The 26,965-nt window shown below is 41.1% G+C and overlaps 1 protein-coding gene across 1 annotated transcript; it reads right to left on the reverse strand.

The window, feature by feature from the left end:
- SLC49A3 (solute carrier family 49 member 3) lies at positions 1–26,228 on the reverse strand. Its single transcript, XM_034410732.3, has 10 exons — positions 25,653–26,228; positions 18,509–18,667; positions 16,189–16,408; positions 14,933–15,009; positions 14,685–14,822; positions 12,248–12,364; positions 6,971–7,123; positions 5,604–5,761; positions 4,306–4,418; positions 1–273 (listed from the first exon to the last, which is right to left on the reverse strand). Exons 1-10 carry the CDS (start codon positions 25,773–25,775, stop codon positions 122–124), a joined length of 1,410 nt encoding a protein of 469 aa, XP_034266623.2. The 5' UTR covers positions 25,776–26,228; the 3' UTR covers positions 1–121.
- Positions 26,229–26,965: the final 737 nt, after the last annotated feature.

The raw sequence follows: 26,965 nt of genomic DNA on the forward strand, positions 1-26,965 counted from the left end.
TTTTACAGTCAATTATCACAAAGTTATAATTTATTGAGTTTATGGCACTTGGGGTGTCTGAGGTGTCAACTGGTTTTAAGGCATACGGCTTACTCCAGAGTTCATTTAGAAATATTCCATCTCATGCTGTTACTACAACATCCTCATCTTCTGTTTTGTTGGTGGAAGAGCTTTGAGACGTTTCTGCAGAGATCCTCTTGTAATTAGTGTGAAATGTCATGATAAAGAAACAGGATACCAAAGTGCTGATTCCAGCCATCACTAGTGTTGCATCTATAAGAAAAAATGGATATTCTCCAGCACTTCACTTTGAAATATATAGAAACAAAACCCAATAGTTCTTAAACTATGTTTAAATAACTTTCACTTAGCTACCTACGGAAGAAATATCTCCTCTCAGTGAGAGGAGCAATGCATACAACTACGGCTTCTTGAATACTTAAAACTATGGGGATTTTACGCAAATCAGTTGAAGTCGGAATTATTATTACTGAATTAGTATTAGTATTTTGTAAAACAACATATGTCTCAAGAAGCTTATTAAAATTGCATAATGAGAAAGTCGTTTAACCAAAGATACAATGATACACAATAATGTCCTGTTTGAGGTTTGATAAACAAATCAAAATAAGTTCATCAAATAAGACACACAAAGCAAGTAGATACATCTGCAATGCTGACACTAAACCTAGACTATGTGTGATGACCCGGGGCATGGCACAAAGGCAACACAGCCAGAGAACCGGTATGAGTCCTTTTATTGGTACCAACTTTGCCCCCAACGTCTGGTTACTCTCCGGCCTGGAGAAAAGCTCTCCCACAAACCTGCAGCAGCTTCTAGCTGCAGATACTCCAGTCCAAACACTGTAAGCAGAATGACGCCATACAATCACTCCAGCAGGGCAAGATAATGAGTCCCAGAAGCAAAGAATCACAGCAATAATTCCAGCAAGACAAAATAAGCACATAGAAGCACGGCACTAATTCAAACAGTCAGGAGGAATGTCAGGAATGCAAGCCACAACTCTCAACACTAGATGAATTCAGCATTTGCTCCTGACAAACGCCCCTCCCAACTGCCTCTCCTTTAAACTCTCCCCAGGTGTGCCTTGTGAAGGGAATCGGGGCCCTCTCCTTCCTCATAAGCCATACAACCCACCTTGCTTTTTTCTGCGTTCTTCCCTGCGCACCCTAGGATGAGGAGGGGGTGGGCCTTGGTCTTCATCTGAACCCCCTCTCCCTTGTTCTACCTCTCCCCTGCTCTGCCCAGCCTGACTTTGTCCTTCGCCAGTTTCCTCCACAGCCAACGGAGCCACTCTCTCGCTCTCTCTCGGCTGTTCGTCTTCTGTCTTCCATCTCAAATTCAGACTCCGATGGGGGCATGACACTATGTCAGCGTTCCGAGTAATACACCCATTGAAAGCAGAACTCCGAGGTAAGTAGATTCCTCAAAGGACATGTTTATTGGATACATATCGGCACAGCTGGTGAAAACCAACTCTAAAGGTTCCTGTGGTTTTCATCTAATTAAAAGAGTAAAACTACCCCCCTCCCAGGTGTCACATGCCACGATGACCTTGGTTTCCACAGGAAAACTTTATTTTGACTGTTAGCTGGGCTATCTACTTCCCCCTCCCCTCTCTCTCTCAGGCTTTGTGGAAACTAAGCACAAGATGGCTTCAGCCAGGTTTGCTTCAGAGGTGACAGACTAGGCAACATTTTGGCAGCAAGGCCACCTTTCCTAATTTTGGGCAAACCAAAAGCTGCTGATGGAGAGTGGGTGAGGCCATAATAAATGTTAGTGTGGCCAACAATTCCTCAGTCAAGGAATTACCATGTCAGACAAACAAACAGTAAACACCAACCTAATCAACTACCAAGAAGAAAACAAAACTCCCACCAACATTGATAGGACAAGTCACTGTATATAACCAACCAAGATCAGAGAGCACCACAGGGTCACAATTCTCTCCACTTTTTTTTTTTTTAATAAGGAGCTTGGAGGGTTAAAAAGAAAAACACCTTAGAACAGTTTAATAGAATACTATACAGCTATTTTGAACCATCAAATTTAAGTAACTTGATCAAAGAAGCTGCTGGGACCCTCAAGAAGAATTGGGGGCACATCTGAATAATTGCTCACAGATGGTCTAAAAAAGGACTGTCAAACTCCCGGCCTATGGGCCGGATGCGTCACATGCTGGCCACGCCTGGTTTAGCGAAGGGGAAAAAAGTCCCGATACGTCACGTGACACCGCTGTGACGATGCGAGTTAGACCCTTGGTCTAAACAATAAGATGAAAAGAATTTGTCTTCTGTCCTGATAACAACCATGATATTTATTTTATATCCCACCTTTATCATTTTTATAAGCAACTCAAGACAGCGAATATACTCCTTCCTCCTTCTATTTTCCCTATAGCAACAACCTGTGAGGTGAATTGGGCTGAGACAGAGTGACTGGCCCCAAGTCATCTAGCCAGCTTTCATGGCTAAGGTAGAACTAGAACTCATAATCACCTGGTTTCTAGCCTGGTGCCTTAATCATGAGACCAGATTATATATAGTATTCAAGTTGAATTGCCATCATTTTATAACAATCACATTAACACATTACAAATACAGACTACTATTTTTTTTTCTTAAATAAATTTCAGTGGCTGTATCATGTCGCTACCTTTGATTTAACCTAGTATTGCCTATTTCGGCAGTCACCGGCTAAATTTTCCCCATTAACATCTCCTAGGGTTTTTTTTTTCACTTGGGAGAGATGCCAATGGTTGAATCTGGAACTTTCTGCCTTCAGATCAGATACTCGGCTACAGTTGAGCTAGGATTAATCCATCGATGTTAAGAAATAAATGACAATATCCGAGAACTAAATGGGATGGACTGCTTTCATAAGGCAAATGATAATTGTAAGCTTGATTCTTCCCTATTATGAAAGTATAAAGAAAACAAGCTGCATGTATGGTGATGGAGGACCCCGAGAACATGGTGGAGGAGACTCCAGGCGGGTGTGGATGCATTCCTTGTTTGATCAATCAGAAATATTACGATGTAACTCATTCATATGGTTTGTCACTACCATCATTCCAGCTTTCTGTCAAATCCCTTGACTCATGCAGTACAGTTCCTACAATGCTGCTAATTATGTAGCTTGTACTTAAATCCTAGTGAGAAATGAGAAAGTCCGAATAAAAGAGGTGCTATGTTCAAGGGCAACATTTTTTTGCTTTTGGGTCTTTGGTGAACACTTGCTTCATTTATTTAAGACTCTATGTATTGACATTCTGTGACTTTAAGCAATTTACAAACATCTATATAATTTAGTATATTTCTTTTGCTAACAATGGGTGGTAAGTTAAAGTAACAGACCAGCATCCTTCACTACAGAAATGTACTGGGTGATTTCAAGCCAATCCAATATATCTCACAGATTTGTTGTTGCAGGGAGAAATGGGATAAGGGGGTGTTAAATATGTCACCATACGCTCCTGTAGATACAAAGATACAAATCTAACTATTAAAATTCTAATTTGTAGTTTACAAACCCTTGAAAGACATCTTTGACGAAACAGCTCACACCATTACATTTCCTCTAGGACTGAACCCTTAAAAACTTGATAATTGAAGGCAAATAGCTGTCAAAGTAGATTTGGGGTACAAAACCAACATAGGCATTTTCCAGATAAGATCCTTGGTTACTTCATCCATCCCCAAATAAAAGTCAATAGACTAAGCCCATGATGGCGAATCTATGGCACACGGAGCCATATCTGTGGGCCCGCGAGTGTTGCCCTAGCTCAGGTCCAGTGCGCACGCGCATGCCAGCCAACTGATTTTCGGGCCTTCCAGGCTCACTGGAAGTCAGGAAATGGGCTGTTTCCAGCCTCCGGAGGCCCTCCGGGGATTGGGGAAGGCAGTTTTCACCCTCCACAGGCTCCTGGAAAGCCTCTGGAGCCTGGGGAGGGCGAAAAACGGGCCTACCGGGCCATCATGTGCCAAAAGCAGGGGCAGCGTGGAGGGTCACATGTACATGCGCGGGGCTGTGGGGGGCTTTGAATTATGGGTGTGGGCACGTGCACGCATGACCCCCCCCCCGCACTCCCCCTGCTTTTGGCACGTGACAGCAAAAAGGTTAGCAATCACTGGACTAAGCCATTAAAAAAAATGGATAATGGTCCAGAAGCAATTCTAGGATTTTATTCAACTTTATGCAACCCTGATGCTGGCAAAGAATCTGCTGGTGACTTTAATCCAATCGTTGACATGCCATCAAATCATTCAAAGGAACATACTTACTTGTCCAATCCATTGGTGGACCTAGGGATGGAGCACAGGTAGAGAAAGGGGCATTCTTTTTTTCCACAGCCAAGTTCTGGAAGAGTAGTATGAAGAGGACTCCTAGGATCTGGCTGTTGAAACAAAACTGACTGTTATCCATCTGGTGAGAACATCTAAAATATGTCTACTTTGAAGCAAGATTTTCAGAGTTAACAAACCAAGATTTCCTTTGGGGCTTAAAACAGACCTTCGGGATGACCTAGCTATTGATTTACTGTAGAATCTAACCTAGTTTTTTCTTAGCTGGCATCAATAAAACCGTGTATTCCAAAATTTCTAGCTACCACGGTCAAACAAGAATGCACTGAAGGGGTCAGATTTCTTCCCATTTTGGAAGGAAAAAGTAGGAAATCTTCCTGTTCCCTTCTCTACCAGGAATCCTTTTTTTATATTTATGGAGCAGGGAAAGAGTTTGAAAAAGATAGCTTTTCTTAAGCCACAAGAATACTGTTCTGTTGTTGGATATATTACTACTGGAACTGGCGACTCTGTAATTAAACAAAATAGAAAACATACACCCAAAGCAACTACAGTGACCAAGGAATCAGCGCGCTTTCCTAATAAGAATTCTTGCACTGTCCCTCTGCGAAGCCTTTTCTACTTGAATGAACACAGCCTTCTTTTTTCTTCAATCTTGTGTGACTTGAATAAAGTACCTGTTTTGTAACACAGCTTATGCGTTCTGATTTACATGCAGTAGAGGGATGAGAAACCAGAGCTTAAACGAAGGGAAAGATGAAAGAGCCGTTCCCTCTTGGGAAACGTTTAATTGCCTCTATTCTTCAATGTCCTGCACTATGTTCCACTTTGCACACAAATCCTTTCCTTAGAAGTGATTTTGCTTAGCTTCACTTCCAAAGCGTGGGAGAAAAACAAGTTATTTAAATTTATTAGCGATTTCCCAGAATTTGGGCAATTCTGACTCCTACTGGCTTCAAAGGTGAAAAGAATCCATCGGTCGTTGTTCCTGGAAATCATATATTAGTTTAGTGTTTCTCAATCTTGGCAACTTTAAGATGTATAGATTTCCTCAACTAGCATTTTTTGTTGAATAGCCTAAAGCCCAAGGGTCTTGGTTCACAAGTGATGCTGGGCCATAAACTATGATTTGCTAACCCCAATGGCTGAAATCAACATCATATTAAGCCCAACCCAAATCAAGTATCCTAAAGCCCAGTGAATGAGTCCAGTTATTGCCCAGAGAAGATCAACGTCCACTTCCCATTTCAATTACTTGAATGAATCTGTTGATCTACCTGGTCACAAAAATGATCCCTGATGATGTTCCTTCTCCTACAGGATAAGAGCATTCAACGTTTAGTTCCATCGCAATGGGATAGATAGAAAATCCAAAAAGCCCAAAAAGACTGCTGAGTATTGCCACAGCGTAGGTTTGTTCTCTCATCTGAGATACCTGCAGGAAGAGAAGAGAACATAACCATAGCAAATGGTCTCTATAGCATTATGTCCAGCAGATAATAAGAGCTGCGGTGGCGCAGTGGCTAGAGTGCAGTATTGAGGGCTACTTCTGCTGATCATCGGTTGCCAGCAGTTTGGCAGATCGAATCTCACCAGGTTCAAGGTTGACTCAGCCTTCCATCCTTCCGAGGTGAGTAAAATGAGGACCCAGATTGTTGGGAGAAATACGCTGACTTTGTAAACCACTTAGAGAGGGCTGTAAACCTCTGTGAAGTGGTATATAAGTCTAAGTGCTACTGCTACATTCCTGCCACACAGAGCCATGCTACACATTTAGCATGGCAAATTCAGCAATGCTGTTCTCCAATTTCTCCCTGATGCTAATGCATTCATTTAGATTTAGTTCTTTAGATAATATTTCATTTGAGTGATTGGTGACTCCTGGAGTCAACAAATCCGTGAATTCTTTTCTAGGCAAAATTTTTGAAAGTAGTTTGCCATTGCCTACTTCCTAGCACCTGGTCCAAGGTCTCCCAACTGGTTTTGTGCCTAAGTCAGGATTAGAATTCACAGTCTCCTGGTTTCAAGACTAATGGCTTAACCACTACACTAAACTGGTTCTCTCTTTAGGTAAACTAAATATGAAAAGCAATATGGAACTTTCAGCAGGGAATTATGGAAACTAAAGCTCCATTTCTTTTTGAAGATGCAAAGTTGGGGAAGTCTCTTCAAAAAAAAAAGTTTTTAAAGCAATAACAACAAGTGATTAAGGCCCACAAAATGTGTCTTGGCATTATTTTAACCACCAATACACTCGTGAGAACTTTTCTACTAGTTAAAAGTTTGTAAATAATATGGAATGATTAGATGATCATATAAAATGTTGATATGGGTTCAGTTTTTATTTCTCTATTCCAGATATTCTATCTTCAAAATATTCCTCTGATCTCCTTTTCCAGTATCAGAATGAAAGTGAAAATATTACAACCTTCATTATATCGCTTGGCACTGGAGGGATTAAGTGTTAAATCAGTCCTTATTTAAACATCTATGGTTACACGGAAAACACACTTCTGTTAATAATCACATTATAAATTTAGATGATTAACTATTTCTTAGACGACGGGATTTATTCAGCTGAAAAGTTCATTATCTCTACCGAAGGGTAGACCGAAGCATTATTTCAGTTTCATAATATATTTACCACTGCAAATCCAATGCAAGTCAATGAAGATAGAACAAAACTGATTTTGGTAGTTTCTGTAAACTTCTTTGTCCTATCTACATATAGTCCAAGGAAGAAGGCACCAATGAGCCCGAATATAATGAACAAGGCTCCAGTCAAACCTGCAAAAAACTGTACAAGATATTGGATTAGGGCACATAGTTGAACAACTTCAGGATTTTTTTCTTAATCACTGGATTTACGACTAAAAATAATAATAATCAAGCTGGTAACAATTTTAGAAATATCTATACACTGAAGGAACTACATACCTCAGATCTCCAGTTCTAAGATAGATAGGTAGGTAGGTAGGTAGATACTTCAGTTCTAAAGTATTGAGATAAAGTATTGAGAAGTATTGAGAAAATATAAAGTATAGAGCTATCATGGTGCAGTGGTTAAAATGCAGTATTGCAGGATAATTCTACCAACCAGTAGGAGTTCAATTCTGACCAACTCAAGGTTGACACAGTCTTCCATCCTTCTGAGATCAGTAAAATGAGGATCCAGATTGGGGGGGGGGCAATATCGCCAGTCAATGTCGACTGGCGACCCCCAGGGGGAGAGCCTTCTCTGTGGGGGCACCTGCCCTCTGGAATAAGCTGCCCCCGGAGATTCGTAGGATCCCCGACCTTCGCACCTTTCGCCGCCCCCTCAAAACGCTATTGTTTCACCAAGCAGGGCTGGCCTAAATGCTATTTTAATGGATGGTTTCTATTTTAGCTTTCGGCCAAATTAATTAATATTTTTAAATTGTCTTTTAACTTTCATATAGTTGTGGGTTTTATTTTTGGCTGTACACCGCCCTGAGTCCTTCGGGAGAAGGGCGGTATAAAAATTTAATTAATTAATTAATTAATTAAATAAATAAATAAATAAATAAATAAATAATATGCTTACTCTAAATTGCTTAGAGAGGGCTGTAAAGCACTATGAAGTAGCATATGACTAAATGCTATTGCTATTTAAAATGTGTGTAACCAACTCTGTATGTATATAATACATCTAGAAGAATGAGTTCAGTAATTCAAGTTAATAATATTGGTAATATACTGAAACCTGGAAATTAGGGAAATTTCAAAATGAAAATAGAAGCCTCATAAGTCTTATAACTTATTATCAAGAGAGATCCTGGGTTCAGCTAAGTGATTTGTGGTTAACCTCCCAGCTTTTATGTCCTAAGAACTGGAAGGGCTAGATGTTATCTTTTTGGGAAAACTTTGGATCTTCATTTTATGAGTGGTTTTGAAATGCAGGCCACACAAGCGAAACACAGGGCACAATATCTGAGCACAATATAATATAATACACAATACAATAGCTTTTTATGACCATTGACAATAAAGGAGGAAAACATTCTGACAACCAAAATGCTTAAGCAATAATTATAAAACCAATATGACCAGATTTCTCTTTCACAAATACATTCGTTAAGCAAAACTACATCCAGAGAAATAAACATCACATTGATCAGGAAATAATAACTGGAAATAAAATGAATTCAGCTGAGTAAATGGTGGGCTATTGGCTGTAACCAGGAATCTTGGCAGTAAGGACAATGTAGCAAAACATGGTTTAATGTTTTGATAACAACTTCATCTCAAAGGCAGAAGTTGTTATTTATTTAAATCAATGTTTTCTCAAACTTGGCAACTTTTTGTGTCTCAATGTGTGAACGTCAGTCCCCAGAATTCCATGGCAGAGATATAATACCCTTCCAATGTCTTCTCTTAATTTGGGAGCTGTTATTGAAGTTAGATCTCTTGCCAGCTTAAAAGGGAATAACTGCGAAGGAACAAATTTTGAGGTGGGGCAGCCAGATCCAATTGGCTTTCAGATGGACATTATGCTGATTAAGACTGCACTGGATGTTTCTATTCCATCGCTGGAATTTCTGCAGGTGAAAAACTAGCATTTCAAATGCTCATACAAGGTCTTATTCCTGGGTGAAACAAGTCATCAATTAAAATCAGAGGGCCGAATTCACAGGATGGGGTGGCAGCGGCAAAATCGCTTGATCAATATGAGAGGATGCATTTTATTTCAGCCAGTGAATGTGACCATCTTAAAACAAACCACAACAAAATTCAGCCATGTAAATGTAATGTATTTAAGTATGTAAAACAATGCAGAACTGCACTGTTGAAATGAAAATTAGTAACTAAAGGACTTATGGTTAGTCTAAAGATTTTCCCCAAAATTAATTATAAGTGAATTCTAAAACTTCTAAATTCTAATTCTAATTCTAAATTCTAAAACTAAATTCTCAGTCTGTTGTAAATTAATAAATTAACAATATAAAAATGAATTGCACTATAAAATCTAATGATCTAAAAGCTCAGTAATAAGATACAGTTAATAGTTCATTCATACATGACCAAATATTAAAGTAAATATGAAGATGTTACTCATGTAGACCAGAAGTCATCAAAATCTTGCTATATAGCCGTGATGGCGAACCTATTGCCCGCGTGCCACAGGCGGCACGCAGAGCCCTCTCTGCGGGCATGCGAACCGTTGCCCCAGCTCAGCTCCACTGTGCATGTGCGTGCGCCTCCTACTGCCCAGCTGGTTTTTGGGTCTCTGTTGCACATGCGTAGGGACGGGGCACATGCGGGAGATGTGCATGCCTGTGCAGGGTGCATGCGGGAGATGTGCACGCATGTGTGGGGTGCATGCAGATGTGCACGCATGCGTGGGGTGCATGCAGATGTGCACGCATGCGTGGGGTGCATGCAGGGGGTCATGTGCACATGCGCAGGGGTCACGCACGTATTGCATTAGGTGTGCACATGCGCTTTTGCCACGCGACAACAAAAAGGTTAGCCATCATTGCTATATAGTATGTGTAATACTGTAGGGCTTTTCTTACATGGTAAGAAGTTGTTGACAAGCTTGAGGATGTTTACAGAAGGAATGTTGTGTCCATGCCTGAAGGTGGATTCATCAGAGTTCATCAAGTACAACTACCAAGAGCCTTGGTAGTACAGTGGTCTAAGGCACCCTGTTAATAAGCTGGTTATTAAGACCAGCTGCCTGCAATTACTGCAGGTTCGAATCTCGCCTAGGCTCAAGGTTGACTCAGCCTTCCATCCTTTCTAAGGTAGGTAAATTGAGGACCCAGTTGTGGGGTCAATAAGCTGACTTTGTATAAATATACAAAAGGATGAAAGCTATTGTTGAGCACATTGTAAGCCGCCCTGAGTCTCCGGAGAAGGGCGGCATATAAATCAAATTAAGAAAAAAAAAAAAAGTGAACTGAACCTGTTCTCCATTAGAATAGGCTTGACGAGCTTTGAGAATCTTCTTAAATCTCTTAGATAAAGACAAGCAATTTTATCGGAATCTGAAGGAAAACTTTGTTGAAATGGGGAGATTAGTAAGTGGATATAATTGATCAGTTTAAGGTTTCCACTTAGGCTGATCAAAGTGTATTTGGAAATACTTTGGAATAAGGTCTCTTATTATAAGAATCAATATCAAAAAGCCTTTCTCCGATTAACTTTCTTAGCTTGGGCAAATTTGACAGAATGTAGGAAATCAAGAGAGAGGCCGCACGATGAAAGTTTTCTAACAATTGCCTGAGCCCAAGCGGATTGGAATTTATTCAATAAAAGAAATGAGATCAACTCTACTGGGAAATCATGTCATTTAAGCCAGTAATTGAAAATTAATAAGCAGGCTGTTTCCTCAACCCTCGTTTGGCCAACTTCTAGCCTCAGAATAATCTTGGATATGCATTTTGGAGCTTGAAACCCAGCTGATAGCCTTCGTGTGTCCTATTTCCTATACTTTAGGAAAGTCTATAGGGGATCCATAAAGCAAACAAATCAATGATTTAACTGTGAATAACTTTTAGAGCTGTGGAGATGCATTTCCTGCCTTTTATGTGAAAAAAGAAACTGAGGAGACCTGGATGATTTGGGGAATAAAATAAATCAGAACATTTTTTTCCAGTGGAAGACTTGATCAGTTTTGTTTTGCTTTATTGTTGAACAATTTGGCACTATTAACTATCACCAACATACAAGTTATCTAATTCTGCTCATATGGCTGCCCTCTACTGCTGATGAATCACCTTAAAGAAATTATTTATTTGTTTATCATATTTATATGCCACTAATCTCGCAGTTCTAGGCAGGCCAATTATGTAACTGAACAGAAGAATAAGAACAGAAGAATAGAACCAAACTTAAGAAGTGCCTTTCAATGGCCAAGGAAAGTTAAATATTCCTGTCTTCCATTCTCCTTCTCCCACCCAAATTAAATGGCCAGTTTGGAGAGGACATGCCCCTGTGCAGCCATTAATCACAAGTTCCAAAGATTCCCATGAGAAAAAAGGCACTTCCTAGTTTTCCATCTGCGTTACTTGTCTCACTGCCATGTGTTGGGAAGAAACCTTCCAAGTTGGTGGGAGGGCTGAAGCAGGGAATTAGTCTGGACCCATTAGGTAAATACAAGAGGGCAAGGTCTGACTCCCACTGAATAATATAAACCTTATCTAGTCTTTCTCAGGCAAAAGCTGTCAAGTCTGGGGAGATTCCTGTGCAACAGGCATACAACAATACAGCAGTTACTGTATTTTTCGGAGTATAAGACACTCCGGACTATAAGACGCACCTACCTTTTTTGGTGAGGAAAACAAGAAAAAGAAATCTGCCTCTGCCTCCCAGCAATTTTGCCTCATTGCAGCAAACAGCCTGCTTTACTTTCATTTTTGTTTTCAGCATAGCTTGATTAGCACAAGAAAAAAAAATCTGCTCCCAGGAATTTACCTCCTTGCAGCAAGCAGCAGAGGCCTGCGCAACAATAGGCAATGGCAATCCCTGCAGCCTGAAACAGCTGAGAGTTTCAGGCTGCAGGGGCCGATGCAACGGACGATCAACTTGTGCTAATTAGGCTGTGCTGAAGCTGAAATGGTCTGTTTCTTCTTGCTGCTTGCTACAAGAAGGTATACTGCTGGGAGGCAGAGGCCAAAGGGTGGGGGCCAGTGGGTGGGCGGGGCTACATTCGGTATACAAGACGCACCCAAATTTTCACCCCCTTTTAGGAGGGAAAAAAGTGCATCTTATACTCCGAAAAATACGGTAGTTTGAACTCTCCATGCGTGGGTCCAGTTATCTGCACCAGACAGCATGTGCTAGCTTGTCCTCCTTATCTTACAACCCAATCTCACAAAGTTCCTGGGTTTTCTTAGCTTCTCCTGCTATTGAATCCCATGTTGGCAAAGATACATAAGAAGAAGAAGGGACTTACATCGGAATATCCATTGATGCACAGGATCTGTTCCAACAGAGAACTGAGACATGTGAACAGTGCTATCCCCGTGCCAAAGCAGAGGGTCAGGATGATGTAAGGCTTATTTCGGATGAGCTGAAGCAAGCACAGTAAGAAAGAGTTGTCAAAACACAGCACATTATGCAAGATGCCAGCAGATGTTTTCTTTATTTTAATATTGAATTTATATGCTGCTCATCTCGCTTTACAAAGTGACTCTGGATGGCTTATTATTACGTTATAAATATAAAACTACTAAAAGGTGTTCATGATGGGAATGAGTTGCTGGATTTGCATTTTGTCTTTTGGGATTTCTGATTCGCAAGGCTAATGTTCAGAAACATAATATTCATATTCCAGAGGAATGCCGCTTTAAGGTGTGCAAGGGATGTCATGGCACATGGCGTGCCATTTCTGCTTCCGTTTTCCTGACCACCCTGCTTCTACTGCAGACACCACTAGGCATTTAATCAATTCCTGTCTGAGAACAGGTAAAGGACTTCATCAGCCTTTGGTCTCATCCAGCACAGATAGGAATAAAAATAGAAAAAGAAATAATAGGGCTAGGGCTAGGGGATAGGATAGGATAGGGTAGAATAGGCTAGGCTAGGCTAGGAATAGGAATAGGATAGGATAGGATAGGATAGGATAGGATAGGATAGGAATAGGAATAGGATGGAATAGAATAGAAATAGGATGGAATAGAATAGGAATAGGAATAGGAATAGAATAGAATAGAATAGAAATAGGATGGAATAGAATAGAAATAGGATGGGATGGGATGGGATGGGATGGGATGGGATGGGATAGGAATAGGAATAGGAATAGGAATAGGAATAGGATAGGATAGAATAGGCTAGGCTAGGCTAGGAATAGGAATAGGATAGGATAGGATAGGATAGGATAGGATAGGATAGGAATAGGAATAGGAATAGAATAGAATAGAAATAGGATGGAATAGAATAGAAATAGGATGGGATGGGATGGGATGGGATAGGGATAGGAATAGGAAAGGATAGAATAGAATAGAATAGAATAGAATAGAATAGAATAGAATAGAATAGAATAGAATAGGATAGGATAGGATAGGATAGGATAGGATAGAAGAGTTGGAAGGGATCTTGGAGGTCTTCTAGTCCAACCCCCTGCTCTAGCTCTATCCCATTTCAGACAAGTGGCTGTCCAGCCTCTTCTTAAAAACCTCCAGTGATGAAGTGCCCATGATTTCTGGAGGCAAGCTGTTCCACTGGTCAATTGTCCTCATTGTTAGGATGTTTCTCCTTAATTCCAGATTGCTTCTCTCTTTTTAGTTTCTAACCATTGCCTGATTCCTTAAACACTGACATAGATAGTCAATCAGACTACTTAGCAAGAAGATACTTTTTCTTGTTTTCATATAACTTGTTTGGTTTTACACACACAGACAACTTATATACCATCCATCTTGCTGTTCAGAGAAACCATATATACAGATAGCCCTTGACTTATGACTGTAACAGAGCCCAAAATTACAGTAGTAAGTTGTGCCAGTCATTCAGGGGGCCAGCATGTGACCCCACCTGATTTTATAATCTTTTTTGCAGTGATCATTAAGTGAATGTAGCAGTCATTAAGCAAACACCATGGTCGCTAAGTGAACCCACTTTTTGCAATGGGCGTTTTTTTCCCCCTGAAAACTGGAAGAAAACAGTGAACAGTCTTTTTGATTTCCAGCAAAAAAAAATGCATCATAAATTGCAGTCATGTGACCATGACACTGCAACCGGCTGTATATATGGGCTGCTTGCCGAGTATCCAAATATTTGGAATAGAATAGAGCTGGAAGGGACCTTGGAGGTCTTCTAGTCCAGGCTCCTGCTCAAGCAGGAGAACCTATATCTATGATGGAGAACCTAAGGCACGTGTGCCAGAAGTGGCACGCAGAGCCATCTCTCCGGGCACGCGAGCTGTTGCCCATTGTTCTTCCGGGTTCCAGCGCACCGGACAGTTGGTCTTCATGCACGCGAGAGCGCGGAAACCAGAAGAGCAGCCGCCTGGTGCGCATGCATGTGCTGGGAAGATGATCTTCCGGTTTCCAGCACGCCAGCTGGTCTTCATGTGCGTATGCATGCCAGAAACTGGAAGACCAGGTGGCCGGCGCACATGCGCGTGTCAGAAACCAGAAGATCATCTTCCCGGCGTGCACATCTTCTAGCCTGTGCAACCTCGTTTTGGCACTCAGTGCCGAAAAGGTTCGCCAACACTGAGTCCTATACTGTGTAATCACATGACGAAGGGGTGGCAATTGTAACGGGTCGAAAGTACCTTGGAGGGGGGGAAGAAATCCATCTGAACTTTGAATATTTGTTGATCAAGAAGTACCTGTAATTATAGGGGCAATTCCCAAGTTTACTCCTTTGCTTTGCTTGGAGCTTACCATTTTCAAACCTTCACAGAAAGTTGGTGAATTTAAATTATCGGCACTTGCTGACGGTGGAGTTGGGGGAACACTACTGCAAACACCGAGGGTGGACATGAGGCAGCCAAGGATAGCAGGCGCTGCAGACACCCCAATCTGTAAAACAAGGAGCCAGCCAATTTTTAAAAACACCAGCAATTGTGTAATTTATCTCCCAAGAACAGATATGTTGTGCTTAATTCTAGTGAAATTTCATGTTCATTTACCAGTAAAGGGATATCTTTCGCTTCTGGAGCAATTGTCGGTGACAATAGGTTAACTATGAGCATGCCCAATGGATTGGCTAAATGGAATGCAAAAAGAAAGAAAGAAAAGAGATAACTGGATATGATTTCACCAAAGTAACTGAAACACATTCAACATGCATGTGAATTGACAGGAGAACAAGTAAGATCCCTATCTGTCCCACACGTGAAGCCACAATTTCTTCAGAAGCCTTTTGTTGGACTTCTTGCTTTGCTAGAAAGAAGCAAACTGAGAAATGGGAATCTTGGATTTGCCTCATTTTTTGAAAACCCCTCTAAATGGACTTTAAAATTCTCATCAATGGCAGGCGAAGAGTTTTCTCAATTGTGCCGCACGTGGGAAAGGGGTTCATGTGTCTATTTCATCAGATCAGCCCCTGTGATCAAACAATAACTTTTTAGGTAGAAGGCTAACAAATCAGGGAGAGCCCAACAGTAGACAACTAGCAAACGAGGAAGAAGATTTTCAGTTAGTTTTAGTCATTATTTGACATTCAAGTGTTGTGTGGCCAATTCTGTGAGCTCCCATCTACAGAATGGATCAGGACATAGATACAGTATATTATTATTATATTTTTGTTCTTCCTAAGGGGCATTATTTATTTATTTATTCATAGTCAACGAGAATCACTTAGATAAGATACGGTGAAATAATTAAATAAAATTTATATTCAACTCAATTGAATTAGCAGCATGATTTCTGGAAAATATAGTATAAGTATACCTAGAATGCCCCAGATGGAAAATCTCTCTCTCATGAATATAGATGATAGATGTAACCACTGGAGTTATGCTTAACCTTTCTCTCTGGGGTGGCCCTCTGAAACCTGAGTTTCTCAACCTCAGCAACTTTAAATTCTGGGAGTTGTAGTTCACATATCTTAAAATTGCTGAGGTTGAGAAATACTGCTCTAGATATTACTGAACTGCAAGTTGCATCTCTCAGCATGGCCAGTGGCGAGAAATGCTGGAAGTCCTACTTCAGCAATATCTGGAGGGCCACAGATTCTGCACCCTACTTATACAGTTCAAAAATCTAGTACATACATCTTCACAAAATAGCCGTGTCCAGTAAGCTAGTAATAAACTCTTGCACTGATGATGGGAGCCTCAACAGGGAAAGTATTGCGTTCCTCGAAAAAACTGACATCTGAAACCCAGCGTTCCTATCTTACTGCATCAGCTTTGGAATAACCAATACCGACTCAATTACTTACACATAGAGGCAATCATATTGGCTGTGGCACGCTGGTCTTCAGGGAACCATAGGGCCGCTAGTTTGGTTGGTGCAAAGATGATGAGTGGCTGGGCCCCAGCACAGAGGCACTGTCCTACAAGAAGGTAGACGTAGTTTAGGGAGCCTAAACTCAGGCTATCAATAACACTGAAAACACGAACGATGCTGCCCACCATATTGAGCCAGGCGCAGAGTAGCACCTGCAAGAGAAAAAGCCACACAACCAGGGTTAACATAAATCAGCCTTCCATGACCTGATGCTATCCATGATCATAAGACTTGAGTAACAATGCTAAAAATGCCTTCCTGTGTTATATTTCCAAGTACTTAATAGAAGGCTGTCTAATCTTTGTATTAAATAGCATGAGACTGCTAGCCCATGGTGAAGCAGAGAATCTGGAAGATGGGCAGGGATATTCTGTGGCGTTAAGTCTCACCCAGCATAAATTCAAGCAGGTGGTGCTAATTAAACAAATGGCATGCTGATAAATTGTATAACAACCAGCTCATCTAGCTCTGCCACTGCCGTGCCACTAACTGCCAAACTGATCGGTATCCTAGGCTTTGCAACTCAACTCTGCTCTCAACTGGCTTGTAAAATTCCAGAAAATTTAATGAGCCAGTTAATGAAATTTTACAATCCAGTATCAGCCGGCTGCGGCACACCACAGTATGTAAAGCATCCAAGGAATGACATCCCCTCTCAGAAATACATGAAAGTTGGTAAGGTGCGGGACGCTGTCCATGGTCCTAAACTGTCAAGACACTCCCACTTCATTCTCAACAGACATATTTTTGATATTAGTGAAAAAGAGACCATGTGAATGCAGGAGTCCTTGCTCAACTGAACCTGGATCAATGCCATTTGCAAGTGTGTAAATGAACCCAAAAGTATAGTGTTAGCTGCAAGCAGGCTCTGTCCAAAAATATAGAATTTGCAGTGGATGGGACAAAAAACAGCTATCAAGGCATCTCCAAACAAAGATATATGTTGACTATCAAAGATCAGTTTCAAACACAATGAAATCAAATGGGAAGACTCCAACTCCAAACCCATGGGCAGAAAAGAAATGGCAGCAAATCCAGATCACAATGTTGCTGCTCAACAAACATTTGCACAAAACTTTCTTAAAGTCATTTAAAGTGATTGTGCAACACTGTTGAAAATAGCATTTCCTAGCTCCATGGGAAAATCCCCACATCCCTGGCTGCTGAAGGATACATGTACAAACAAAGGATCCTATCACATCTTTTAGGACGTACACTGAAGGCCAAAACTAGATGATGTCTTCAACTATTATATCCATATTTGTACCCCCTGAAGTATAGGCTATAATCATGGGATAGGCTATGAACACTGTAAATGAACAAACCAATCAACAAATCTAAAAATAAATTAATGCACCATTTTAATATTTTCTTGAGTCTATTGCTCTGCGCCTATCTTGGGATTCTAGTTCCCAGAATAAATTAATGCACCCTATGCTGGATGTGATCCACCCGATCCACCCTATGTTGGCTGTGATTATGTGAACAGAAATGCTAACATATATAAAACCACCAGGCTGGGAAATTACAAACTAAAACCTTGATACTTTAATGTTCCAGTAATAAATAGCAGTTTTCGAGTATTTAGTCAGATGCTTTTGATGTGATTCAGGTTTGAAGTGCAGGCATGGATAACTCTTTCTCCACTCCCCCAGTTGCAATGAAAATCCATAACATATTCCTCTCTTGAGCTAAATCAGGTGTCTCCAGACTTGGCAACTTTTAAGATGTGGATTTCAACTCCAGAATTCTGGCTGGGGAATTCTGGGAATTGAAGTCCACAAGTCTTAAAGTTGCCAGGTTTGGGGACCCCCGAGTTAAACTGCAGTATGTTTGCATCCGTGCATACAAACACATGCAGAGAGACATGTTTCATCAGAAAACTGAGTGGAGGAAAATCTCCAAACCAGATCCTGAATTTAATTTTCTTTTGTTTCTTAATATAAAGAAAAAGCACATATGATATCTCACTTAATGTTGCATCCATCCTTCCACTTATGTCAAACATTTCATGGTGTGCTGTCCCCCTGCCTTACAATTTGCCATACGTCTCAATGCCTTTCAGCCATGGCTTCCAATTGTGTAGGGTCAGCAGTGGAAAGTGAGTTATCTGATTTTGGGGGAAGCTCATTGGCCAGTCTTGATTTTCTAGTGAAGCAGACCCCCACCAATTTTTGGAAAAATCCTGAAAACCCATTCTGAAGATCACGATAGGAATGAAATGACTTGTGCTCATCTCCATTCTTGCTTACAGAGCATCTGAGTCCGATGGTGTCCAGAATCCATATTGCTAGAAGTCCCACAGGAACTGATACCACAAAGTACACAATGGAGAGCCAATTGACCATATCCAGTGAGGTATGGAATCGTTCAGCTGTTATGTCAGCCACTGGAGCAAATGTCAACCATAGCTAAAGAAAGGAAATGAGAAGAACAAAACGTTGTCAAACATTCAAATATACTTGTTTCTGAGTACTAAAATTTAGGCACCTTCTAAGCTAGGCGCACTATGATTTCTTACCTCTTGTATATAATAGGTAAAGGTAAAGGTTCCCCTCGCATATATGTGCTAGTTGTTCCCAATTCTAGGGGGCGGTGCTCATCTCAAAGCCGAAGAGTCAGCGCTGTCCAAAGACGTCTCTGTGGTCATGTGGCCAGCATGACTAAATGCCAAAGGCGCATGGAACGTTGTTACCTTCCCACCAAAGGTGGTCCCTATTTTTCTACTTGCATTTTTTAAGTGCTTTCGAACTGCTAGGTTGGCAGAAACTGGGACAAGTAACGGGAGCTCACCCTGTTATGCAGCACTAGGGATTCGAACCGCTGAACTGCCAAACTTTCAATCAACAAGCTCAGCGTCTTAGCCACTGAGCCACCTCATCCCTCCTATATAATGTATATAATAGAATAATATAATAAAATATAATACAACATTTTAAAGCACCGTATATCACTTATCATCATCACCACCAGCCTCTCTTGGATGAATATCCAACAGTTCTGAAGAAAGTGCTGAATACAGTTGACAACAAAAAGAAATACAACACTGAACAAATTATTTTAAAGTAACTTTATATTAAATAGCATGAGACTGCTATAACTAATAAGTTGCCAGTAAAATGATATACTGAGTTTAAATGCTCAAATTAAAAGATACTGTAAGACCAAAAAAAAATATCCATAAGGTATTCCTCAATTAGAAAAACCTTCTTTTGAACAGCTAGTTGGCATGCTTGGAACAGAGCTTCTCAATTTCTCTGCTATTACTGAGGATTATTACTTTATAATCTACATTTATCCTGGGCCTACATGGGTTAGGCCCAGGATATCTGTTGGACCACCTGCAACCAGCATCGACTTCTCATCGCCCGGTGCGTTCCCACAGAGGGCCTACTCAGGGTGCCGTCGGCTAGACAATGTCGGCTGGCGACCCCCAGAGGTAGAGCCTTCTCTATGGCCGCCCCCACCCTTTGGAATCAACTTCCCGTGGGTCTTCGGCTGTCCCCCGAACTTCGTACCTTCTGCCGTGAGCTTAAGACCTGGCTGTTTAAATTCTGATAAAATCAGTGCAGCTTCCTTTAAATTAATATTTATAAGTTTCAATTATCCTACAACTGTTGACCACTAATGGGTTGAAGAATGTTCTAGAGGAAACTGAGTAGACTAGATACTCCAATTGGAATCTACAGAAACTTTTTAAAACAATTAGAGAAGAATGGGAAGGACAAACCCACTTCTACCAGAGACTACTGAAACTGTGGCTAGTGAATATATGGTCTACATGAAAACTTCCAAAGATTTTTAAAATACACAGGATTTACATAAAGGTTTTTAAACGCTTTCTGAAATTAGTGGATGGAATCCATATTGCTAGGTCTTTAGTACTAAAACAATTAAAAAATGTTGCAGAACTGTATTCTCTATGTTCTGTACGCTCTGTAACAGTGTTCCCTGTATTCTCTATGTAATGAAGGGTTAGTTTCTGCAGATTTGAACCAGGGGTGAAATGCTCCCGGTTCGGACCGGATCGCCTGATCCAGTAGCGATGGAGGCGTGTGGTTCAGAGAACCGGTAGCAAAAATCCCTGTCCCCCCCCTCATGCCCAGCTGAGCCGCACAATCATCAGAGGCTTTTTTTTTTACTTTTAAAAGCATTTTTTCTACAACCTCTTCGGCCGAAAAAATGCTTTTAAAAGTAAAAAAAAAAAGCCTCCGATGATTGCATGGCTCAGCTGGCATCATCAAAGGCTTTTAAAAGAAAAAAACCCTTTTTTTCTTTTAAATGCCTCCGACGATCCAAGCTGAGTTGCTTGATCGGCAGAGGCATTTAAAAGAAAAGCCTCTGCCGATCAGGCAACTCAGCTGGGATTGTCAGAGCCTTTTGAAAGTATTTTTTTGCAATCTCTTCGTCGAAGAGATTGTAGAAAAAATGGTTTTAAAAGTAAAAAAAAAAAAAAGGCCACGCCCACCGTCACATTACCACCACCAAGCCACACCCACAGAACCGGTAATAGCAAATTTTAGATTTCACCACTGATTTGAACCCAGTCAGAAAGGGCATGTGTGTGTCTATCTTTTCTCTTCCCCCAAAGAAACTTGAGAACATAGAAAAAAGTAGAATCATTGGATGAGTTCACAGGTGACAGCAGACTCAGAAAATAACTTTAGAAGAGCTCCTGCTACTTTCTTCACTGGTCTTTTGTCATGCCCAAGCAACCAGAACCACCTGTGTAGAATTTAAATACTTTCCTGCCTATAATACAGGAATTTGCCCAAACAGCTTGCTCTCCTTGCTGTTTCATGGAGCTCAGCAGGCGGTGGGGGGGCAGGAGAGTGAGTCCTGGATCCCTGTGGCCATGAAATTATTCAAGGCTAATTCCCCATTTCAGTCCTCCTCCCTGCCTGGCTGGGCGTTTCCAGATATCTGCACTTCTTTTGAGATGTTAGTTGTAGGAATAAGGAGAGAGGCAACTCCTCTGTATGCATTAATTATGGCATTTAATTAGTTTCATCGAAGAGTGACGGTCTAAGAGATGTGAAGTGGCTAGAACAAATGTCAGAATATAAGGGATTTGCCACCACATCCTGCTTACAAATAGCCCTAGATCACTGAGCCACTTGCTGTTAGAAAGGGAGTTACAAAACTTGTGGATCTGAGCCATTAAGGCAAACCTAGTGTTATATATGCTGGTCTATGACTGCAATAAAGATTTGACCTAAATGTTATCTATGTCAATTTTCAAAATACACATCTACCTGTAATGGAAAGTCAGAATAACCTTGAGGAACAAGGGGAAGAGAGATGCAACAAAAGTTAAGATAAGCGAAATCCGAGTCTGGGGCAGAAACGTAATTTGATGAAGTGTCTCTGACATGAACATCCGTAGTTCTTTTAAAGATAAAGAAATAGGGTGCAATCAGACTTCAAAATGCTGTTATTGTATCCTTATAATAAAGTACTATTAGCATTCATAGCATCCTCGTCTGGTCTAGGTTGAATATATTTTATTTTGCTTCTATATAGCAATGGAGATCTGTGAGCTTCCAGGAATTATTGGAGAGTAACTCCCAGCATTCTTCACCATTGGCACCATTCACACGGCTAGGAACTACAGTCACGCAACACCTGAAAAGCTCCAAGTTCTATTGAACACATCATTAACAAGTCAGTTACTTGCTCATATTTGTACGTGAAAACAAATTTTACAAAGCAAGTTGTGGATGCTCAGCAGCTATTGATCCTGACAGATGATTGATACCTTGGCAGAAAGGAAAAGGAGAAGATAAGCTGTAGAGCAGTAGTAGTATAAAACAAGGTAGCAGCTTCCATATTTTTTCCTGCCAGAAATTTATTTATTTATTTATTGGTTCGATTTATATGTTGCCCTTCTCTGGAGACTCAGGACGGCTTACAATGCGTTAAGCAATAGCCTTCATACTTTTGTATATACCTGCTTAGTAGGGCTTTCGGGCCCCCCTAAGCGGTGTTCTTTTTTATACAAAGTCAGCTTATTGCCCCCACAAACCGGGTCCTCATTTTACCTACCTCGGAAGGATGGAAGGCTGAGTCAACCTTGAATCTGGTGAGATTTGAACTCGCAGTAATTGCAGGCAGCTGGCAGCTAAGTGCTACTTAACAGCACTTTAGTCCGCTGTGCCACCAAGGCTCAATAGGATGGAGACATGAGAAAGCATCTGAGAAGGCAGAAAAGGAGTCTCCCATGAATGCTTGTAATCATTGCTATGATCAAGGCTTGTGATGGGAACCCAGAAATGTCAGAAAACATGGAAGCCTAGGGGCAGAAGCTGGGTGACAGGATCCATAAATTCAACCTAGAAATGAGGAGGAACTTTCTGACAGTGAGAATAATCAACCAATGGAACAGTTTGCCTTCAGAAGTTGTGGGAGTTTCATTACTTGAGACTTTCAAGAAAAGGAAAGAAAAGATTGGATTGCCATTTGTCAGAAATGGTGTAGGGTTTTCTGCTTGAGTGGGGGGTTGGACTAGATGACCTATAAGGTCCCTTCCAACTCTGTTAATCTGTTATCATATGGTGTCCCTTGTTTCATACATTAAATTGATGCTCATCGAATGTATATGACATGAAAAGTAGCTGTCAATTAACATTAATCTCAACGTTTGTGGCATACTTCCTCAATGCAAACATATTTATATAAAATAAACCCATGTTTAAATACTTAAACCATATGCTAAGCAACCCACAGTATTGTGTATCCTTGTAAACCAATGATCCTTCAGACCTGATTTATAACTAGATTAAAGAGACAATGGAGATTAAGAACACTCCTTGTACAGTGATTCCATAATACCTGGTAATCTAGAAGGATCTGGCGTGTGCCTTCCAAAGGAACCTGGCTTTTAGCCTTAATTGTTCTTGATATTAGAGCTCTCAAAACCGTTCATGGTACTAAAAGAATTTTTTAAAAATTGTGTAGGATCTCTCCAAACTCTCAAAAAAAAATATCACTGTATGGAAAATAGTGTTTCTCTCTCTCCTCCATAGTTTTAGAACTTGGACTCATCCAGTAGTACATCCTGCAACCATGTGGTAAAATGCAGCGTTAATAAAAGGGCATTCTTCTTTGCACAATGGGGCATTGACAGTGGAATTTGCTACTACTGTCTGATGACGGTCATCAGTTTAAAATAAGTTTCAAAGGCTTGATTCATGGAGAAGTGACTTTGGGTGGCTGTATCTTGCCTCCAAAATCACCGGCCTTTAATGGCAGCTGCTGGGGAGTGAGAGTGTTGGAGAGGTAACAATGGGTTTATTCCTAAATTCATCTGCTTGGACATCACATCTTACAGATGGCTGGGCTAGATGGGCTATTGCCTTGAGCCAGCAAGATGTGGCTTACATTCCTGTGCCTTTAGGGAAGTTTGCAAGCATAGACCAAACAAGAGGGAAAATGCACTTTTTCACTGTGACATTTCAGACAAGCTGTTGTCACTGATGTGGTTGCCTAAAATGATATTAAAGCACTTAAATATGCTAAGACTTTGAAGTGGCTGGCTCAACAAAAAATCCAAAAGTCCAGTTGCCTCTTGAAAAAGCACCTTTGGGACAACCATGACCTGGATGACTGAGAATCTCCATAGACCACACTCTTTATACAGCATTAAAGGTCATTTCAGAGAGGACAGAATATTTAGACCAAATTGGGTTAACTATAGAGCTGACAATTTACCATGAACATGTTCCATTGTTTTCTTTTTGTTATCTACTAGTGTATTTGTATTAGTTTTATACTTTTGATACGGTCAACTGACTAAATCTATCAAGTTTCTAAATAAGTTAGATCAGCTGTCTGTGATTCCAGAATGAAAAACAAAATGAAGACATCTTATCCTGTTGATTTATTTTCTCCCCCTCTTCTGCACATCCCAGAAAATTAAGCATCTTTAGAATATTAAGACTGTTGGTAAAATTAGCTATAACAAAACAATCGATTCTTTTATTCAGTCTCTCTTGGTTTTTAAAGCAAATTAGATTATACAGATGAAGCTTTGGCCCTTCACTTGGGTTCAAAGTACTAAGAGGGGAAATGTATTCTGCACATAGTCAGAGGTTCTTGATAATTAATGATTATCAGTGGTTTGTTTTTGTTTTTTACAGGAGTAAAATCTATAATAAAGCAAGGCTCTTATGGAATACAGAAGAATTTCAGAATAAATCCTCTTGGATTGTTTTCCAAGCCTACTACTTTCCAGATGTCTTCATCTCTACTGTTCTGAATTCTTAACCTTTGATTATGAAATTAGGGCAGGGATACCCAACCTCAGGTCTGTGACATGCCAGAAATTGGGTTGCATAAACAAGCGAAATCCTATTTGCGGGATGCCAGCAGCACAGGAAACCTCTCTGGTCTGCGGAAAAACCTCTCACCAGGAACTGGTCCCTGGTGCCTGAAAGGTTTGGTGGGGGGCACTGAATTAGGGGATTATCTGAATTAGGGGATTATCTGATTGGTGGGGAGGAAACTATCAGGGTAACTCTACCATGAACATCACTTGGGCTAATCTTTCCAGACTGCTTCAAGGGATTGTTATAAAGCTCAATAGAGGGACTATTAGTGGGAAGACAGGAAAGCAATGAAATTAATTAATTAAAGAGACACCCAATTCGTTGAATCCGACATCCCTATGGAGGAAGTCATGAATGAATCACACGTTGTCACGTTTCTTCTATCGGTACTCAGATTGTACTTCTACCCTACGACTATCATTTAAGTGTTGTACCTTATGATTCTTGATGAACGTATCTTTTCTTTTATGTACACTGAGAGTATATGCACCAAAGACAAATTCCTTGTGTGTCCAATCACACTTGGCCAATAAAAAAGTCTATTCTGTTCTGTTGTTCTGTTCTGTAGATCAGCCTGCATCCAACCCCGCTTAAGGAAACATGTAAGGGGCTTTCCCCCAAGCAGGGATAGGTATGGGGAACTCCAGGCATCTCTTACAAAACCCAAGCCCACTGACCCCCCCCACACATCTGGAAGGAGCCTGGCTGGGAAACGCAGCTGGATAACTTTCCTCCTTCGCTTTCGGGACGCCGGTAGAAATCTCTCAACCCTCCGGGCGAAGGAACCAAGCCAACGCCAGGGCTACTGCGGAGGCGAAGTGTTGTCGAGGCGTCGCGTTTGCGATGCGTAGTAGCGCCGCGGAGTTAAAACCCGCCTAGGAAAGATGGTCTTTGTACGGTGTACAAGATAGGCGTTTGCAAAAGAAATGAATAAAAAACGAGCCAGGAGGACGGTCTGTTCGGGAAATGGGAAAACAGGCAAATAAAAGTAAAAAATAAAAGTCCCAAACTCGGGCTGCCGGCGGCGGGGGAAGGAAAGCGAAACTCCCCGGGCAATTCTTGTACCTACCATCGCATTGGAGCAGTTCACCACGCAGACGGCCGTCAGGATAAACCAGCGCCGCTTGTAAACCTTGAAGGCTTGCCCCGTGAAAGGCTGGGGCTCATGGTTGATGGAGTGGCCGTCGTCCATCGGAGCGCCGTCCTTCTTCCCTCCGCCGTCCCGAGGCTGCTCTCAGGGGAAAGTCTCCGCCGCGCTGCTCAAGGTCTTCTGAGCCATCCTCATCGTCGTCTCCCATGCAGGGTTGCTTGCAACAGCCGAGTCGGCAAAAAGGAAAAAAAAAAGGGGAATTGCCACACCCGCGCTAGCAGGGCCTGAAAATCCGGTTTCCTCCCCGCCGAACGAAGAAGCTCCCTTCGCCTCCGCTGCTTTTGCGACGGCGGCGGCTGCTGCGGGACACTCCTCTCGACTTCACGCATTGGGAAACAAGCGGCTTCTTGCAACCTCGCCTCTTCCAAACGGGTCCGCGGGATCCTAGCGCCTGCCCTGTTCCTTTTCCCGCCGGTCTGCTTACCCGCCGGCCTTGTTTTTGGAGCTTTGTGTTTCTTCGGCCTGTTGTCACGAGGGTGGCTTTCATGAGACAACTTGGACTCCTCCCCCCTTGAAAACGTTTCACTTCTCACCCAAGAAGCTTTATAGAATAGGAATAGGAATAGGAATAGGAATAGGAATAGGAATTCTTTATTGGCCAAGTGTGATTGGACACACATGGAATTTGTCTTTGGTGTATATATTCTCAGTGTACATAAGGAGAATAAAATGCACTCATCAAGAATAAAAAGATACAACACTTAATGATAGTCAAAGTTATTAATAAGCTATCAAATCGTACTAGGAAACCAGTAAAAACAATATAAATTGAAAGATACAAGCAACATGGTTATAGTAATAAATTGGAAGAGACAGATACTAGTAAGGAAGAGAAGAATAATAGTAATACAGTCTTAGTGAATAGGATTGCCCCCAGATTGTGGGGGCAATAAGCTGACTTTGTATAAAATATACAAAAGTATGAAGGCTATTGCTTAATAGCCATTGTAAGCCGCCCTCCTTCAGAGAAAGGCGGCATATAAATCAAATTAAAAAAAAGTTTGATAGTGTTGTGGGAATTAGTTGTTAAGCAGAGTGATGGCATTCAGAAAAAAACTCCTTGTGTCTAGTTCTGGTGCGCAGTGCCCCATAGTGTAGTTTTGAGGGTAAAAGTTGAAACAATTTATGTCCAGGATGTGAGGGGTCTGTATATATTTTCACAGCCCTCTTTTCATCAAATAAACGGGTTTGATGGATGAGAAGTGAAATATTTTCGAGGAAAAAAACAACAA

The sequence above is a fragment of the Pantherophis guttatus genome, chromosome 2, assembly GCF_059756535.1.
Source record: "Pantherophis guttatus breed Tessera chromosome 2, ASM5975653v1, whole genome shotgun sequence".
Lineage (NCBI taxonomy): Eukaryota > Metazoa > Chordata > Lepidosauria > Squamata > Colubridae > Pantherophis > Pantherophis guttatus.

Bases quoted from the DNA above. Each gene is read 5' to 3' on its own strand.
- SLC49A3 (XM_034410732.3), bottom strand. From the start codon at position 25,775: ATGGACGACGGCCACTCCATCAACCATGAGCCCCAGCCTTTCACGGGG. The intron at 16,409-18,508 runs GTAAGCAAGAAT...TTTCTCTTGCAG, and splicing joins CCATCGGACTCAGATGCTCT to GTGCTACTCTGCGCCTGGCT. The intron at 12,365-14,684 runs GTAAGCTCCAAG...TGCTTGCTTCAG, and splicing joins TCTGTGAAGGTTTGAAAATG to CTCATCCGAAATAAGCCTTA.